This window comes from Sus scrofa, chromosome 2 (assembly GCF_054392235.1).
Source record: "Sus scrofa isolate SSC_HxYL_T2T_F1_AM1 chromosome 2, Sscrofa_HxYL_maternal_Yorkshire_Landrace_v2.0, whole genome shotgun sequence".
NCBI lineage: Eukaryota > Metazoa > Chordata > Mammalia > Artiodactyla > Suidae > Sus > Sus scrofa.
In genome coordinates this window covers 111,751,065-111,771,025 of record NC_139384.1, presented here as the reverse complement: position 1 = coordinate 111,771,025, position 19,961 = coordinate 111,751,065, and the positions used below count along the sequence as shown (strand labels likewise).

General features: G+C 35.9%; 1 protein-coding gene across 11 annotated transcripts in view; it reads left to right on the top strand.

Annotated features, from left to right (window-relative positions):
• Positions 1-19,961, top strand: part of KIAA0825 — a 399,794-nt gene that overhangs the window by 65,138 nt on the left and 314,695 nt on the right. Inside the window, exon 1 of one of the 11 annotated variants that reach the window (XM_085014033.1) lies at positions 12,573-12,972. The exons of the other annotated variants lie outside the window; for them this stretch is intronic. Coding sequence (XP_084870159.1) covers positions 12,942-12,972 — 31 coding nt within the window. The 5' untranslated portion in view covers positions 12,573-12,941. Of the gene's footprint in view, positions 1-12,572; positions 12,973-19,961 lie in introns of those variants that run through there. 11 annotated transcript variants of the gene reach the window in all.

The window sequence follows — 19,961 nt, the reverse complement described above, 5'->3', positions numbered from 1 at the left end:
TGATATATTCGTCATATCACGTGATTTCTGTTACTTTGTTTGATGAGAATTTTTTTTTTTGTCTTTTCTAGGGCCGCATCCATGGCATATGGAGATTCCCAGGCTCGGTGTCTAGTTGGAGCTGTAGCTGCTAGCCTACACCACAGCCATAGCAACTTGGGATCCGAGCCGCATCTGCGACCTACACCACAGCTCACTGCAACACCAGATCCTTAACCCACTGAGCAAGGCCAGGGATCGAACTCACAACATTATGGTTCCTAGTCAGACTCATTAACCACTGAGCCATGACGAGAACTCCGGTGAGAACGTTTAAGACTTATTCTGGTAACAACTTTCAAGTATGTGATACATTATTATTAACTATAGTCACAATGCTGTACATTAGATCCCCAGAAATTATTACTCTTCTAACCAGAAATTTGTACCCTTTGACCAAACAGTATCTCCTTATTTCCTGCATCCTCCATCCCCTGGTAACCATCTTAATACTCTCTGTTTCTATGAGTTCATTTTTTTTAAGATCTCATGTATAAGTGATATCATATAGTACTTATCTTTCCTTGTCTGATTTTTTTCACTTAGCATAATGCATCCATGTTGTGCAAACTGTATGAGTACCTTCTTTTTCATGACAATAATATTCCATTGATATATCTCAATCTCACTTATTCTTTTTTTTTTTTTTTTTTTTTGTCTTTTTAGGGCTGCAGCCATGGCATATGGCAGTTCCCATGCTAGGGGTCCAATCAGAGCTTTAGCCGCCGGCCTACGCCAGAGTCACAGCAAATCGGGATCTGTATCACATCTGTGACCTACACCACAGCTCATGGCAATGCTAGATCCTTAACGCACTGAGTGAGGCCAGGGATTGAACCCACATCCTCCTGGATGCTAGTTGGGTTCGTTAACCACTAAGCCACAGTGGGAACTCCTCACTTACTCTTTATACATCCATGCATAAATGAACACTTAGATTAATTCCTTATCTTGACCATTGTGAACAATGCTGCAAATAAACATAGGAGTGCAGATATCTCTTTGATACCTTGTTTTCATTTCCTTTAGATTTATATCCAGAAGTGGAATTGTTGATGGTGGTTTTACGTGTAATTTTTTGAGGAACCTATGTACTATTTTCTACAGTGTTTGTACCAATTTATGCTCCCACAAACTTTGAACACAGATTCCCTTTTATCTCTTCCCTTTTTAAAGATAGCCAGATATATGGTGACATCTCATTGTGGTTTTGGTTTGCATTTCTCTGATGACTGGTGATTTTGAGCTTCTTTTCATGTACCTGTTGATCATCTGTATGTCCTTGGAAAAATGTGTATTCAGATCCTCTGCCCATAATTTAATTGGATTTTGTTGCTGTTGTTATTGAGGGATATGAGTTTTTTATGTATTTTGGATATTGATCCCTTACTAGATACATGGCTTGCAAATACTTTCTCCCTATCCTAGGCTGTCTTTTCATTTTGTTGATTGTTTCATTGGCTGTGGACAAGCTTTTCTATTTGATATAGTCCCACTTATTAATTTTTGCTTTTGTGGCTATGTTTTTGGTATTATGTCCAAAAAAATAATTGCCAAAACCAACATAAGGATCTTTCCCCCTGTGCTTCTTCTACGATAGGTTTTTGGTTTCAGGTCTTATGTTTAAGTCTTTAATCTATTTTGAGTTAACTTTTGTGGATGTCGTAAGATAGGGTCTAATTCCATTATTCTGCATGTGTTATCCACTTTTCCAAATACCTTTTATTTAACCCTTTCCCCAATGAGTATTCTTGGTTCCCTGATCAAATATTAGTTGACCGTATATGTAAGCGTTTATTTCTGGGTTCTTAATTCTGTTCTTGATCCGCATGTCTGTTTTTGTTTTGCTGTTTGAAGAAAAAGATGAAATAATGTTATAAATTAAGTATTATAGACTTTTGGTAATTTGGTGATCCATCCTGGGAAAGAACAATATTACTTCTACAGATACTCTTTCAAGTGATTAAGTTACTTTTGAAATTGTATTTTCTTTGGATTTGTTTGTTTGTTTGTTTGTTTAGGGACGCACTTGTGGCATGTGGAGGTTCCCACGCTAGCGGTCAAATCAGAGATACAGCTGCTGGCTATACCACAGCCACAGCAACATGGGATCTGAGCCGCATTTGTGACCTACACCACAGCTCCCAGCAGTGCCGGATCCTTCACCACTGACCAAGGCCAAGGATCAAACCTGCATCCTCATGGATGCTAGTCAAATTCATTTCTGCTGAGCCACAATGAGAGCTCCTTCTTTCGATTTAAGGAAAAGTTGCTGCTGCTTTTCTCAGTGCTTTGAAGAAGAGAGGATTGTTTATGGGTAGTGAATTTTAGTTAAATAAATTCTCTGTATTTTAATATGAAATGATATGATTAGGAGGTTTCGATCTTAAGATAAATGTTATGGTCCCCTGTGTATCTTTTTCTGAATTTTTCTGGAGGTTATTGTTAGCTATTACAGAAGAGATCAAGCCTCCTAGGACACCACATCTCTTCACCCTGTTATGCCCCTGAGATGAAGATCTCCATTAGATTTCTGATGACAGTTATGCTTGTTATTTTCTAACCCCACACTGGTAGGAGCTGGAATTTCAAATAGCTCAAAACAGTAATGGGGAAAAAATTTTGAAAGAAAAAGTTATATCTTGATTCAGTTATTACAAATTCCTTTAAAATAGTAATATAATTTCTGGTGTTTTTTTTTGTTGTTGTTGTACCATTGCTGAAAATACGAATAAATGATATTGTTGATCAGCTTTTTTCCCACTGTTTTATCATACTTGCTACATTTTAATGAAATACTAGTACATTACTTGTTTACAGTTACTTGCTTTCAGAAGGTAAAAAATACAGTTATCAGGAGTCAAGGGTGCTTATCCTCAATCTCCCACCCTCTTGTTTGTGATCTTTGATAAGTCATTTGACCTCTTCAGACTGTTCTAATTGATAAAATGAAAGGGTTATATCAGGTAATCTAAGCTTTAACCCTAAACTTATTCTGGGAGTTACCATTGTGGTTTAGTGGGTTAAAACCCAACAAAGTCTCCGTAAGAATTGATCCCTGGACTCACTCAGTGGGTTAAGGATTAGGCATTGCTGCAAGCTGTGGTGTGGGTCACGGATACAGCTTGGATCTGGCATTGCCATGACTATGATGTAGGCCTGGAGCTGCAGCTCTGATTTGACCCCTAGCCTGGGAACTTCTATATGCCACAGGTGCAGCTTTTAAACAGAGAGAGAGAATAAAAAATTTAAAAAATAAACTTATTCTGACTCCGTGATATGGATATCATTCTACGAGGAGATTTTACACCTACAAAAGGTCACTGGAAACTGTCACATTGATTTTCTCTACTCACAATAAAGCAGTATTAGCTGGCTAATTGTGTGGCTTTGTATGCCACTTGTAGCAAATACAAAACTTCCTTTAGATCTTTATCTGTGTGATTTTTCTTCCCCAAGTGAAACTTGAAAATAACAATATGGAAACTGGCCATGTCCTGTGGTTACATTTTTAATGAGGATGGGAGGGTAAGGAGGGGAGTCTGTAATTAAACAAAAACAGGAAGTAGAGTCTCTCCTTCCAGCTGACATCTGAAGCTATTGCTAGTAATTCTTTGGGGGGCTTCCTCTTTGATCCCACAACAGACTCTTTTTGTTCTGTTCTATTTTTAGTTTCAATTTTTTATTTTTGTAGGAGCATTTTAAAACAGACAAATGAAAATTAAGATCACAGGCAAAAACTGGAAATGCAGTATTATTCTGTATTGTTGATTGAAAAGAAATCCATATGTCTTTTCTCTGGCATGTATTTAAAGAAGGCAAAGCAGGAATTTAATAGTGACTTATGTTTTTTTTTCCTGGGGAAGAATCAGCTCATTCTTGAAATGCTATAAAGTAGGCATGGACAAAATACTTCTTCTCAAAAAAGTGTCTCTCTAATCATACAAACGCCTGTATAAGTACAGAATGACAGCCTCAGAATGAGGCCTATAAAGCATGGGAGAGTAAGTGATCTTTCCTTTGAGTCTGTGGGTAAGAATTTCATGCACTATATTACACAATGAGACAGTTGTACATGTTAAACTTTTGTAAATAATTTTAGTATTTTTTTCAGCATGTAAAGAAAGTCTAAAGTGATTTGAGTTTTGGCATAATTGATCCTAAAGCCTTCCCTCCTGCCACTTCTGTACATGGCATGTTCAGTGCCATCTTGAGGCTTCTCCTGGAACGTGCTAGGCCATCCATGATATCAGTAGAGAGAATGGGCTTGTCTTCTCTTTTCCTGAGCCAGGAGGACATCCTGCATTCAATCTAATTCCTTTCTGTACTGTCTCTCTCTCCATGGTAAAGGTACACAAATGATCCACCAAGGTGAAGGTGAAAATTAGCACTATGTGGTTTTATTTCATCCTTTATATAAGAATTAGGACAGGACAAATTCTTCATTCCATTTAAGACAGTTTTCTGTGTTAAAAGTCATTTCTACCTACTCTGATTCTTGAGTTTTGTTAAGGCACAAATAGCTTAGGCTCTTTGCACTAACAACTTGAATAAAACATACACTTTGCAAAGGATGCTACTCAGAACATGAATTCACTATTAATTTTGTTGTTATTTTCTCATTGATGATCTTCAGTTTTCCTTGTTAACCTATTTACAAATATATAAAGTCAGTTATATAATAGATGACTGTTTCTTAGGTGCTTTTAAATTTGCCATGCACCATTCTGAGCACTTGATGTACTAATATACCATTTGATTTCTACAATATTTCTGAAAATTTGAATTATTATCCCTACTTTATTTTCTGGCCACACCCATAGCATGCAGAAGTTCCTCAGCCAGGGATTGAACCTGTGCCACAGCAATGACCCAAGCTGCAGCAGTGACAATGCCAGATGCTTAGCCCGCTATGTCACAAGGAAACTCTGATTATCTCTACTTTATAGTTTTAGAAACTGAGGTTGGACAAGTTAAGTAGCTTTCCCAAAAAATCCCACTGTTAGGATGTACCTCAGCAGGGATTCAAATCCATTTTTGAATAATGACCAAGCCTTAAATACTGCCTTTCTGTCTCTCAGTAAATGAATTCACTTGTCTAGTTGGGTTTGTTTCTGCCCTACCAGGATGGGAACTCCCAATAACATTTTTAAAAACTAAAACGATAAATAAAATACTGAGATTTTTAAAACCCTAATTTTTTACTTGGAAAAAGAAATTGCCTAGTTAAAATATAAATAACACAGAGTTCCTGTTGTGGCTCAGTGGGTTAAGAATCCAAAGAGTATCCATGAAGATGAGGGTTCAACCCCTGGCCTTGCTCAGTGGGTTAAGAATACAGTATTGCCTCAAGCTGTGGCATTGGTCATAGATGTGGCTCGGATATGGTGTAGCTGTGGTGCAGGCCAGCAGCTGTAGCTCAGATTTGACCCCTAGCCTGGGAACTTCCTTATGCTGTAAGTACGGACCTAAAAAAGAAATCAGTTAATCAATCAATAAATAAAATTGAAAATAAAAATAAAAGTAACATATGAAGAGAAGAATGAAAACAATTGTAAACAAATTATTGAAAAGAAGTTAAGAATGAACTGATTCTGGACTTTCCGTTGTGGCTCAGCAGAAACAAATCTGACTAGTATCCATGAGGATGCTGGTTTAATTCCTGGCTTTGCTCAGTAGATTAAGGAACTGGAGTTGCCATGAGCTGTGGTGTAGGTTGCAGACGAGGCTCGGATCTGGTGTTGCTGTGGCTGTGGTGTAGGCTGGCTGCTACAGTTCATATTCGACCCCTAACCTGAGAACCTCCATATGCTGTGGGTGCCGCTCTAAAAAGACAAAAAAAAAAAAATTCTAAAAGTGAAAAAATTTATTTTGCAGCTATTCTATATTGAGCAAAGAATGTGGACAAATAATACACAGTGGGATTGTTGAAAACCAGAAATTCAAATTCTTTAGAAAATGAGTTGCTAAGTTACTGTACAACTTTTTCGAGACTTTTCTGATTTCTGCTTTCCCCTGCTAAAGTTATATATGTCATTCTGTGTCTTGATTTATGGACGCAGTAAGTGTGACTGCTTGGCTATTTTGTCCTGTGTAAAAATGTTTACAGGTTTTTACTTTTACAGGTCATGGATCCCTGAATTCTCATTTAACCTAAGGTCATTTTCCAGTGGACAGTTATAAGCTTGAGTGTTGTTTAATTAATGTGTTTTTTTTTCTCAGATCCTCAGAAAATGTAATATGAGATTTTTGGTTATTATGCTATTAATCAGTTATTAGTACCAAACATTTTTTTTCATAAATGTTCAAGAAGAAAAGTTTAATAAACAAAAAAATTTGATAAAAATCCTTTAGAAATAGTCTTTCGAACAGAAGACTGAGAGTTGTAATGGTTGTTCATGTACTATAACATTCTTCGTTATGAAAATCAAGTTGGTGGATGTACATTATGAAGTAACATTGTCATCATTTATATATAAGTATGAAAATCTTTGACCCTCAGTATCATATCTGTGAAGTGAAATATTTGGTTTAGAACATATCTGCCTCAAAGTGGCTGTCATTTAATATTTCCACCTTTTCTTATAAACTCAAGGGAAATCTATGTCTTTTACACCGGGGACTATTAACATTATTTCTCTAAATTGGCATTTTCTGAGTGTGGACTGACCTCTGCATAGGAATTTATTCAGAAGAAACTGCTGGTAGCTTTAAGAGTTAGACCAGTCAATTGCTCACATGTGGAAATGTGAAAATAATCCTTAGCTTTGGGTAAAATGTTTAAAAAAGTCATGAATGGATTTCCAGTTAGAATGTCTTTTGCCCCTGTCATTCTTAAAATTGAATTTGTATTCTCTTGTTTACACACATGTTTTTAATTTACTTCTAGTCTTATCAGAACATTCATGAGAACTTTGATGACTGGGCTATCTAAATGGAGATCGAAAATTGCACATGTAAAGAAATAAAAAATTACTTAAAGTGAAGTACAGTATATTGCCTCAATCAAAAGCAAAACCTATCAATGTTTGTTTTTGTAACTTGCAACATTGAGTAAAATCAGAAAACCCTTGCCGACTATTCAGAAAAGTATAGCTTTCCCTAGTATTAGTTTCATTTCTTCCATAGTAGACCCATAGGAAGTACCAAGTTAACAGGTAAGTGCTACTGAGAGATGAAACTCTAATAAGACCTTTGGAATTATGATGCTAGTGAAATATAAAAGACTAAATAATTTGAAATTTTACTACTTTAGATTTCTATGCTATGATCATACTGAGCTGATTTTAGAATAACTGTCATTATATTGTTTGTCCTCCAAGGTAGAAATTACTTAAAATTCGGTATTAACATTTTGTGTTATTTTGTAACAATTGTATTTTGTGTTATTTTTGTAACAATTGTAAACAAATTCAATAATTTGTTTACAATTGTTTTCATTCTTCTCTTCATATGTTACTTTTATTTTTATTTTCAATTGTGTAGCAATTACTGGAGTAGACACCTACCCAGGTTTGCGAAACAATCTATCCTGAAAAGAAGAGAATAGCCTCCAAATTTTATAATGATCATTATGAGAGAAAGTTATATTGTAAAATTGTTTTATAGTGCCTTCCTATATCTTCTTTCCAAACTATGCTGAAATGAATTATTATCATCATTGTTAATGTTCTTTTTGTAGCGCAATAAAACAGTGATCCTTCAGCTATTTGAAGAGTGTGTACTTTTAATAGATATTTTCCTTAGTCATGGTTACAAAAGCCATAAACTTCACAGTTATTGGTGTATGGGTCTAGTTAGTAGAGTCTAAACCTCAAAGAGAAATAGGAAGTGGAGCAATCACAGTCCCTTTAAGATTTAATAGCAAAGATTTAATGTGGAATCTGTATGTAAAAATGAGAAAAATCCTTGCTCGACTTTATAGACAAGATATTACCACACAGATTTGGTTGAAGCTTTATGTTCACTCAGTCCCTCTAAAGAGCCTTGTGTTTTTATAGACACACAACTGTTTGAGCAGTTGGCCTTAATATCTCATTATTCATATTAAACATATGTAAATTTGTACAAGCTCTCTATGTTTATTGATAAGTGATAATCTCATGTTTTGCATTATTTCTCTGATACACAGACAAGAAAATGTAAGTCCTTTATATTTCTGCGAAAGGCACCTGTAGGGATTTGAGTTACAGAAAACCATGTGCTTTCTTGACATTTATGACCATATCTAATAGCAGAATTACTAAGTATTAAATTTAGTGAACGTCACTCAGTCAGGAACCAATGAGAGTTTACTTTTTAGTTTTTGTTAAATTTTGATCATGTGCCAATGTTTCTGACACAAAAAGGAAACCGGAAATCAGATGTTTAAATACAATAAATACACTGATAAGGTTTGCATTCTTGTGTTTTTTTCTGCTATCCTGGTAATTCTTTAAGAGTCTGTCATTTTCGATCAACAGAGAGTATGTGTGATCAGTATATCTGATAAATTTGTCAATGCCTCTTTAGAGAAGGATCCCCCATCCTATTCAGTTCAGACCCCCCTTGCTTCATTTCAAGTATCATCTTGATAAGACAGAGCTATGTCACAGGCATCTGTGTATAGCCAGCTCAGTCTACAACTAATTTGTGCAGGAAAAAATTAAATCAGGAGGTAAATTATTTCATGATTGCACATTCCCAACAGAGTTGGGCATCATTCTGAAGAAAATATCAAATAATTGGTTTCAGGCCGTGTCAGACACATGCAATTCCCTTCTTTAATGGCTGTGTGTGGTAGCACCAGGCCTCAGGGGTCAGCAAAGAACTGGAAATAGCTTAGTGCCAGGCACGGCAATAGAGAGACGGAGCACATAGGAAATGAAGTGGCAATAAGTGCAATCCATAGGGGAAATGTGCTTCACTTGGAGTTTAATATATCGGCTCAGAATCTGGCAGGAAGCCATGCAACAATTGTTTACCTTTTTGTCAGCATCTGCATCTGTTCTGTTTTGTAAACCACACTTAACTCTCAGTCGGTAAATGCTGGAATCAATAACAACTGTTAAGGGATTTCCTTAACCCCCCCCTCCTTTTTTATATTCTATAACAAATGCACACTACAAACAATGTTTGCCTTAGATTAACAAGGAACAGACATTAACAGGGTCAAAGGGATTTGGTTGGGAACATTTTATAGCTTCTTGGGTTTACAGTAATTATATCTGTGTGATTTGAATGTATTTTGTAACCTATCCAAATTAAACTGTTAAAAAAAATGCTAGCAAGCAGTAATGAAGATGATTTTTTATAATTATCTTAAGTACTGTGTATAGAAAACTGCTGGCACTGTTTGTAATAATTTAGTTCTGTGCAATATTGTGTATTACAGCTGCTATGCAGAAATATTAAGTTGCCTTTTGCAGTTTTAGGAAATTAGTGATTATATCCAGCAGTACTAATTATTTTAAACATACAGTTATTAAAAAAAAATTACACACCACAGTGAGATATAAAAAAGGTTCGATCTGTGACTAGTGCCTATAAAACTAAATATATCATTAGTAAATGCAAAAGAAAGAAAAACACTACTTTTAAGCTCACTGTCTTCAGGGACTGAGTAGATAAATGTTGTCATAAATGCGGGATTGTTGCAATAGTTATGGCATCACTTAAAAGTGAATATCACTAAGATCAGAGTAGCACATTATTGCTGCTGGGATTTATGCTTGCATCTCTCCATGTACTACTTAAAAAATTTACTCCTTAAAATTTCCCCAGACACAATTGCTAAGTTGCCTTGTTTTTACTTTAACTTCTTCATATCTGATTTAACCCAAACTAATTTTGTTTTCTTCTGTTTTTACTTATATAAAAAGCATTAAATCTTAAGCTTTCCCAGTAATTTTTGTCAAATATATGACTGCTTTGGAAAGTTCACTGGATTACCATAAGTCACAAATGAAATTTGTGAATTATTTGATCTGGTCACCTAGTCAAGATTTTTATACTCTTGTCTTTTTAAAATTTTATGTCTGTTTCTTGTGAATATTTCCATTTCCTTGACAATTATTTTGCTATTTCACTTATCTAAATTACTTTGGTCAGCATTTTTTGATAATTTGTCATATGTTGTATTAAAGAGATTTAAATAGAGATAAGAATTTGAATAATAATAACTTTCATATGCTCATCCATACTGGAAGGTACTTTGGCTTCATTTTCTTGACTGCATATTATTTGTTTTTTTGGCATTCTTTCCTGCATATGAAATTAATATATGGTAATATACATACAACTACATGTTATTTATAGTTGTGTATTGTAAATTCATTATTTCCTAGAATATCTAGGTTTTTTTATCACCCTCAGAATCACAATCCAGATTTCATAAATTTGCCCTTCAAACTGTGTATTTGACTGCTTTCCAGTCCTCTTGCTTCGTATGAATGAAAGCAAACTCCAATGATGTTTAACAAGAGGGCCCTTATAGCCTGTACTGTAAGCATATTTTCAGGTTTAAAAACTAGAGAAGAGTACTTTTGAAAGTGTATATTCTATCCGAAGATAACCTATTTTTTATCCATTCCATTATGACATTTATATGATTCAGTAAAAGTGAAAACACTTAACACTGCTGCATGGTCTGATCTGTAAACATAAAGAAAAAAAATTTAATAGAAAGTTTTGTCTCCAGATTAGAATCTGCCATTGAAAACCATAGGCAAAATTCAGAAATCATCTGTCACCGTTTGTAATTACTTACCAAGGGAAGAGTGGTCAGGTGGTACCAAATATCTCTCTACAAATTTAAACAACATAAAAGCAAAAGACTTTAGCTTCTATTGTTTGTGCTTTTCCTCGTTGGTAACTACTTGATAGGAATTAGATTCTTTCTTTTGCCATTTCATGTTAAATATTTTAAATCACATCCTAATCAAAAAGTGTTAGGATCGAAATTTTCATACCAAAGGTCAAAATGTTCAAAGTTTTATTGTTCCTAAAATAATCAAAATGGCTATCTTGCATTTATTTTAGCATTAAAATTAACGATCTTAGCCGAGCTTGAAAACTTGTAGTGGTGATTATATCCTAATGGAATATGTAAGGCACTCATTTTTAAAAATTGATTGTTAAAGGTGGCCCTCTATTGCATTAGGTGAAGGCAATAATTATTATTCCCTAAGCAAAGGGAAAATTAAGTGCTAATTAGCAGGTTATAAAGTGTGCAACAGTAGTTAGAACATAGGAAGCGTTTTCCTTCTGGTAGCAAATGCTATCTGGGGACAATAGTCAATAAATTGATTGCTGATAACTAATTTTATTTTTCAAATCCTGCAAAGTAATATTAAATGTCATGAGGTTACTCAACACCATAGCAAAGTTTCTGTATTGAAATCTTAACTTGTAATAAAATTTGGATATCGTGCTTTTAAAATTATTATTTTAGATTCTATCCTATACATGATCATTTATTTGCATGTAGTAGTTTATTATTAATTAGACTTTAAGAACTTGAAGCCTATTAAGTTATAGTTTTATTTCATTTTATGAAAAATAAGTCTTTGAAAAAAGATATTTGTGGCTTATATTAATTTTAAGAATAATTTCATATTAGCTTTCATAGTAGTGAAATGAGAACTGCTAACTTATCTGTGTTCACCGTTTGAAGCATCTGACCTTTATTGGTGATGTGGTAGAGCTGACTTATTTTATGCTCTTAGCTATTATGCTATAACTTAGATTTGATCTAGAAAATTGGTTTTTAAAGTATTTTAAGGCAATATCTCCATGAAATAAAGGGTTGAATGCTGAGATTTTTTTTTTTAATATAATGGACATAGTTCTTAAGGTTAACTTTGATTTATAATAAACATAAGAGAACTTTGAAAAGGCAGCCTCTGTTAATATAATTTTTGATTTCTCAGGGAAAGAACTGATTTTTTCTTTTATAAATCAATAGTTAGAATTTACACACGCTAAAATAAAAATCTGGTCTCCATGTTGAATCACTCACAGAAATAAGATTACTCATCTAGTATCACTTTAGAATCACTCATGCCACTTTGTGATAAAAACAAAGGGACACAGCTGCTTCCCCAAGTTAGCACAAACCTTTTGGGACCTTTTCTAGCCTCCAAGTGAATTCCAAGCAGATAAGTCTCACTTTGGCAAACCGAGAATCTTGGCTGACCGAACATCTGTAAATGACTGCTTTCTAGTTCTTTTGCTTGGTATGAGTGAAAGCAAACTCCAGTGATGTTTAACCAGAGGGCCTTTTCAGCCTTCACTCCAGCTTATTGTCCATTGTTCCTCTACCCATCTGGTACAAGGACTACAGGAAAACCCTTAAACATATGCAGAATTCTCATTTATTGCTCAAATTTACTCATTTTCTGTTTCTTACAACCAAAAACTTAGAAGAAGTACCATCTTATCAATAAGTGCCTTGTTTAAGTTACAATAAGGGCTCTGATAATGTTCTCTTTATATCATTTGTGAAAAGCAGAATGACTCATAAGCTGATCTAATTGAGGCTCTTTCTCCCTTAGGTCCCTTTGAATTTTAGGAACATGTTGGATGGTCCTATTCCTTGCAGGTTAGAATCATAGGCATATTCCACATCAGGCCCTTGCATTGCCCTGCTACTTTGGACTAATGGTAAGGAAGTCTGGCTCTGACATATCTAGCTCCCTGGAAGATGCCAAAAGTTGGAAAAGGCAGAATGGACTATTCCTCATTAGGAAGATACCCATATTTACTTCTCAAGTGGCAGGACTTTCCTACAGAACTCTTAGGAGAAATCAAGGAGGTTCTTGAATTGGTCTTCTCTAAAGACAACCAAGACGGGGAACAGGAATGCTTCGGGCATGAACAAGAGCTTAGAAGTTGGAATGAGATTGTGAGATAATAGAGAAGCAATGCGAATGCTATGGAAAAGATGGAGCAGAGGTGAGAGACTCCTACTGAGGAGAATTCTAGAATAATGCATCCTTAATCATAGGGCAGGGGGGTCTCAGCAAGGGTCCTTCCCAGTTAAAGAAGAAAGCTCAGTTCTTTCTTTGATCAAGAGAGAGGCAGTGGGAGAGGGTGGCTTCACATCCACAATGAAGACCAGGAGCATTTATGGCCTGGATTTACATTGTGGGAATGGGAAGAAAGAAAAACTGCGATTTTGAAAATACACTAAACTACTTGTACTTTTTGTTCAGTCTTTAGTGTGCCTTTAAACATGTAAAGCTATACTAAATTACATATTTCATTAAACATTTTGAAATTTTTTAGGTACATCTATAAATTTAGCAATATTAAGTATTTAAGATCTGAAATATAATGAAAATCATTTTATTAAGTAAAATTTCAGAGTAATATCTAAAATTAAACATTATATATTAAGGAGAAAGTCCAAATCCTCACATTTCCTACCCTCCAATCCCAATCCCCAGGATTACCACTCTTACTCATACTTTGCTGCATATTGCAGAATTTTTCTTGTGCACATATAAGAATTAATATACGAATTTGTATTTTTTTAATGAAATTAAACTAGATACACTGTTCATCAGTGTGCTTTTTTCCCAATTAATAGTTCATGATCTCCCACATTGGTGCAGTCTGGTCTGACATTCGTTTTAGTAGTGCCATGAGAGTCCATCATATAGATGTAGCATTATTTATTTATATGGGGCTAAATTTAATCTTAGCAGATTGTTGACCTACTGGATTTAGAAATATCTTTTTTTCTTTCCCAAAGCAGCACATGACCAATAATATATAAATGCACATGTAAATGTGTGTGTGTGTGTGTGTGTGTACATATTTGAAAGTGTTACGTCTCTTTCACTGTCTCTACCCTTAATCCTACCATCCTAAGGTGATCCCTGTTGATAGCTTGGTGTACACCCTTCTCCATTTGCATAGGTGCATGTACTATGTATACACAGCCTACAAGTTCCTGTGCAATTTTTTTTAACTTACTGTGTCATGGACCTCTTTTGTAGCAATCTGTACAGAATGATCTGCATTATTCTTTTTACAAGCTGCAAGCTATTTTATTGTATGATTATATCATTATTTAATTATTTGATTAACTAGCTCTTGTTAACCGGTGCTAGGATTTCTCCCGGTTTTTTTTGTTTTTTTTTTTTTTCTTTGTATGCCTGCGTGTATGTCTTTGAAACCTTTGTTCCTGGAAGAGTTATTCCTGGGCAAAAGAGTAAGTTAATTTAAATTTTGATGTGTGAATTCAAATTGTCCAAAAAAACCAATATACTCAGTAGATTTTAGCTACGTAAATTCAGAAGCATGAATACCTAAACTGATGCATGTATTCATTTGGACCTCAGTTCATTAATTATGATTTTTTTTTAAGTGTTAAAATTCCTGTGCTCGCCTGCCTCCTTCAGGATTATCAAGGTTATTGCTGTCTTGCCAGCTATCCTCTCATGGCCTGGGGGTGAGGGAGGGACACTTAATACTCCAGGACTTGTAGCTGTTGGAAGCTTCTGAGTCAGATAGTCTGAGTCTTGCTTTGCACTCTAGCTTTACCACTTGGCAGCTTTGTGGTCTCAAATAGGTTGCTTATCTTTTATGAGTGTCAGTCATTTAATCTGTAAGAAGGAGATGATAATAAAACCCACCTCATAGTGTCTAAGTATTAATATAGATATTATACATCGTATCTGACACAAATTAAGTGCTTTGTTGTTATTGTTTTTAAAACATATATAGCATTAATCTGGCAAAGTGACTTGCCACCATATGTTAATGTAGTGTTCCTAAACGCCCATGAATGACAAACGGCTGCATATTTGTTATTTTTAAATCAATTTCTCATCAAATACTTCATTTCATCTTTAAAATGCTTCATATAATGATGTCTGGCAGTGCTATATTAATTTTTTTCAATTTAAAAATCACTAATAATGAAGTAAGGCTAAATTAAAAGAATAGATATATCTGGATTATCTCCTTTGTTTATCATCTTGAATCTGATGGTCACTACATGTAAATGACTGCCTGATCTAGCTCCAGCCCTGATCCCACCCCACAGCTTTGTACTTCTAAAACTTAATGTCTGTTTTTCCGATCCTCTGAATATTCCACAGGCATACCACAAGCAGCATGGACAAACTGGAACTCCTCACCATTCCGCTGATCCCAGGCCTCTTCCCTAATCCAAGTTAATGCCACTAACCATCACACTCAATCAGAAACCGTGACTTATTCTCCCCTTCTACCCTCTCCCCACCGTCAAAAGAAATACCAAGATTTTATATTTTTCCTCACCACCTACGCATTTACTTTCAAATTTGTCTCTTCCTCTCTATTCCTGTTATTGAATTCTTTATCATCTCTCATTTGGATTGTTAAAATAGATTTGTTTTGCTTTTTAATTGGATCTCTTACCCTTATTCTTGTTTTCCTTTAAAACATATGCCAAGCACTCACCACTCCCCTGTTCAGGGCTCTTCATTGGCTCCTCATCACTGTCAGTCATAAACCCCCAGGTACTTAGTAGAAAGCAGGCCTTCTTTGACCTGAAACCTGCCTTCTTCAGCCTCATCGCATGCCTCTCTTCACCTCATATTTTTCACTTACTGAAATGACAGCAACCCTTGCTCATGCTCTGTTGTCTCCCATCTCCCACCTTCTTCCTCCCCTTCTTTGCCTAATTCCCTTGATCCCTTATGACAGCTTATGTGTCATTTCTTCCAGGAAGCTTTCTCTGGGCTAGAGCCCCTAATCCATGCTCCCACAGCATCTCCATATGCCTTTCTCAAAGCTCTTAGCATATTCTATTAAAATATCTAATTAGGGGTCTGTCTCCCCATATGGACTCTAAGCACCTCAAGGGCAAGTATTATTTATTTTCTCCAGCATCCAATCCACTGCCTAACACACAACAGGAGTTCAATGAATATTTTTTTAACTGAATCATTTTCTTGAAATAAATCAGTATCTGGAGGTATAATAGAGTAACCAACTAATCAACTTACTAATTGAGGTCCCTACTATTTCCGAAATATGTGCTAGAATCCCAAAAAGCATCAGGCCCTACTTCCCATTTAGACTGAGGAATAAAATATGAATATATGAAAAGATGCATGGGAGTTATGCAGACAAGCAGTTACAGATTTCTGAGAACATGATTCCTGTAGTTAAGGGTCGCTTTTGACACATTCTGTCCAGGATGAACAATATGAAAGAGAAGTGTGTTGGTTGCAGGGTGGGCAGGATCTGGAGAAGCAGAAGCAGGAAGAGATGAATGACAGTGTTTACTTTCTGGTGCTTTCCTAAAGAAGCCTTATTCTATAGCTCAGCCCTACTCTCTGCTACCCACTCCCACCCCCAGCTCAACTCTGAAGCAATTAATAATACTTCTTTTGAGAAAAATTAGTTTCCTGCAAGTAATTTTTTCCAAAGTTTAAAATCAGTTTGTAGGAGTTCCCGTCGTGGCGCAGTGGTTAGCGAATCCGACTAGGAACCATGAGGTTGCGGGTTCGGTCCCTGCCCCTTGCTCAGTGGGTTAACGATCCGATCCGGCGTTGCCGTGAGCTGTGGTGTAGGTTGCAGACGCGGCTTGGATCCCGCGTTGCTGTGGCTCTGGCGTAGGCTGGTGGCTACAGCTCCGATTCAACCCCTAGCCTGGGAACCTCCATATGCCGCGGGAGCGGCCCAAGAAATAGCAACAACAACAACAAAAACAAAAAGACAAAAGACAAAAAAAAAAAAAATCAGTTTGTTAGGTTTTTTTTTTTTTTGTCTTTTTAGGGCCGTACCCATGGCATATGGAGGTTCCCAGGCTAGGGGCTCAATCTGAGCTGTAACCACCAGCCTACGCCAGAGCCATAGCAACACCAGATCCTTAACGCACTGAGGAGGCCAGGGATTGAACCCGCAACCTCATGGTTCCTAGTTGGATTCGTTTCCACTGCACCATGACAGGAACTCCTGAAATCAGTTTAAAGCCTAAATGCTATTTGGTGTCTTTAAGTGCCTTCAAATCTAGGGAGTGAAAAGGACTAATTCACGAAGAAATATGAAAGGGAAAAAAGCTTATATTAAATTAATATTAAAATATATAATATTTTATAATATAGTGTTATATTTACTGCATCTATTATACCATATTATACTATATATGTATAATATATAATTACATTAAATTAATACATTTTATAATATAATAATAAATATATTAAAGGCTCAAATTAATCACCAAGTGATTTGCATAAGACTTTAAGTATATTAGGAATTCAGAGAAGGGAGATTTTAGTGTAAGGAAGAGCAAGCTAGAAAAACTCTGTGAAGGATTTGGACTTGAGTTTGGCCTTGAAGGATGTGTAGTTAAGGGAAGAGCTTCCCTTGCTGTTCAGACAACAGCCTCGGAAGAGATTACTGTGAATTTTTGGAGACCATGAAGAGACCTGTGACTGACACATAGGAGCTATTCTGTATACTCTTGGTGAAGGCATTAGCCTGGACTCTAAGCTCATGGTGACATCTTTGTTCTTCCATTCCTCATCTCTGCTTTTTATGCAAAAAAGAGGGGTCACTATTAAGAATGTGGAAGTTCACCCAATAAAAGAAAAAGCTTAAGAATTAAACCTCTGGAAGGACAGGAACTGGAGGATATCCAGAGACCTGAGCAAATGGAACTCAGCTTTCAAGCTGTATTTCATCATTTATTGTCTTGGTTTCTCCCCATGTGATGGCTTTATTCTCAGCTCCGTTTCTCCATTCAGTAGCATTGGTGATCACCAGCAGCTTCCAGCTTACATCCTAACAGCTCCACTGGTAGTACCTCTGTTCAAAATGTCTCAGGGAAGGCCTCTGAATGACCGAGGGATCAGCTTGTTACTAAAGGAGGAAAAGGGTGCTGAGCAAACAAAAACTAAGATGTCAAATAAACGGATGACTGAATGCATGATGTGATACCTAGCCTAAGGACAGATTACAAACGTCTTAAAAAAATCTGTATTTGATGTTTAAGTTATACATGGTCGTCCTTAAAGGTTTTTGAGCAGAATAGTAACTTGAGAGAAATGTTTAGGAAATAGAACCTGGAGTTTCTGCTGTGGTGCAGCAGGTTAAGGATCCAATCCAGCATTGTCTCAGTGACAATGTAGGTTCAATTCCCATACCAGCACAGTGGGCTAAGGGTCCTTCATTGCTGCGGCTCTCACTTAGGTCATGGCCCAGGAACTTCCTTGTGCTCTAGGTGCAGCCATAAAAGAAAAAGAAATAGAACCCTGTCCAGCGATGTGTAAGATTACCTGAATGGATAGAGAATGTAAGGAAAACACTTAGAGGACCATTTTCTCTCAGATCCAAAGGTAAATTTTGGTGAGAATTTATCCTGAAGCAAAACCTTAAAGATTGAAAACAGCATGACTAAGTGCTATTAAAAAAAAAGTGAGAGAGTCAATAGAGTAATGCTTCTCAGAGTGTGATTTTTAAAGCAGCAGCAGCAGCCACCTCACCTGTAGCATGTTAAAAATAAATTATCTGACGCCACCCCAGACTCACTGAATCAGAAGCTTTGGCAGCAGCCTAGCAACCTATGTGTTATCAGCTCTCCAGGTAATTCTTATGCCTGCTATAGTTTGGTATTAATATAACACATTTAAAAAGTTACTTATGGGCCTTGTGACCATGAACAATTTAACCTCTTCATACTTTAGAAGTAAGTACTAATATTAGTGCTTTCCTCACTGCATTTAGAGAATTAGCATAAATGTGTGGAAGAATGCTAACAAGAGTACTCTGCACAAAATGAGTGTTGTATAATTATTTTCTATTTTATCATTGATAGAACTTGGTATTTGAAAGATACAAATAAAAGACGATTCCCAGTTCTCACTGAAGTATATATTGTCTTTTGTTGATGGACCAAAATTGTCCATATTATTCTTATATGGATCTTAACAGAGTCAAGCTGTCCGTAGAAATCACGTCCTGACTCCCACAGTACTTTGCTTTTCAATTGAAATTTAACATCATTGCTATTTTTCTTAAAAAGTACTTTCACGTTGTCCCTCACTGGTAAGTAACTCACCTTTTCTGAGCCTCAGTTACCTCGTTACAGTTTCAGTGAAGATTAGAAAGAAAGTATGTAGGGTTTTTACCGTTTAGTATGTGTTCAGAAAATAAGAGCTGTTTTTTATCCTTATCTCCATTTCACCTTGCCTCTACTTTTTAAACATGGTTTCTTTCTGTCATCTTGTCTATGCCTGTCTCTCTTTTGCATTCTTCCCTCTCTTCTATAGCAGAGATTTTCCCTTCTGTGAAGAGAAAATTAGTATTTTAGGCTTTGCAAGCCATAGAGTCTCTATTTTTACTACTCAACTCTGCCCTTGTAGCACAGAGCAGCCATAGACAACATGTAAGTGAATCAGTGTGACTGTTTTCCGGTGAAACTTTATGAATGCTGAAAATTGAATTTCATTTTCACTTGTCATGAAATAGTCTTCTTGAAAATTTTTTTCCACCCGTTTACTGAGAGAAAAGCCAGATTATACCATAGCTCACAGAGCATACCAAAACAGGCTGTGGACCAGCTTTATCCTAGAAAGCCCCAATCTCTTTTAGAGAGGACTGCCTCCCTACTAGTTTCTCACTGCATTTCTCTCTTTCTCCAGTTCCATCTACTCTTGCTTTTTTATTGTAGTTAATTTACAATGCTGTTTTAGTTCAAGGTGTACAGCAAAATGATTCAGATATATATGAACACATATACATGAATCTATATGTATGTTCTTCAGATTATTTTCCATTATAGGTTGCTACAAGATATTGAATATACTTTTTTGTGCTATACAGTAAATCCTACTGCTTCTCTATTTTGTATATAGTAGTGTGCATATGTTAATCCCAAACTCCCAATTTATCCCTCTTCCTTTTCCCCTTTGGTAACCATGACCCTGTTTTCTACATCT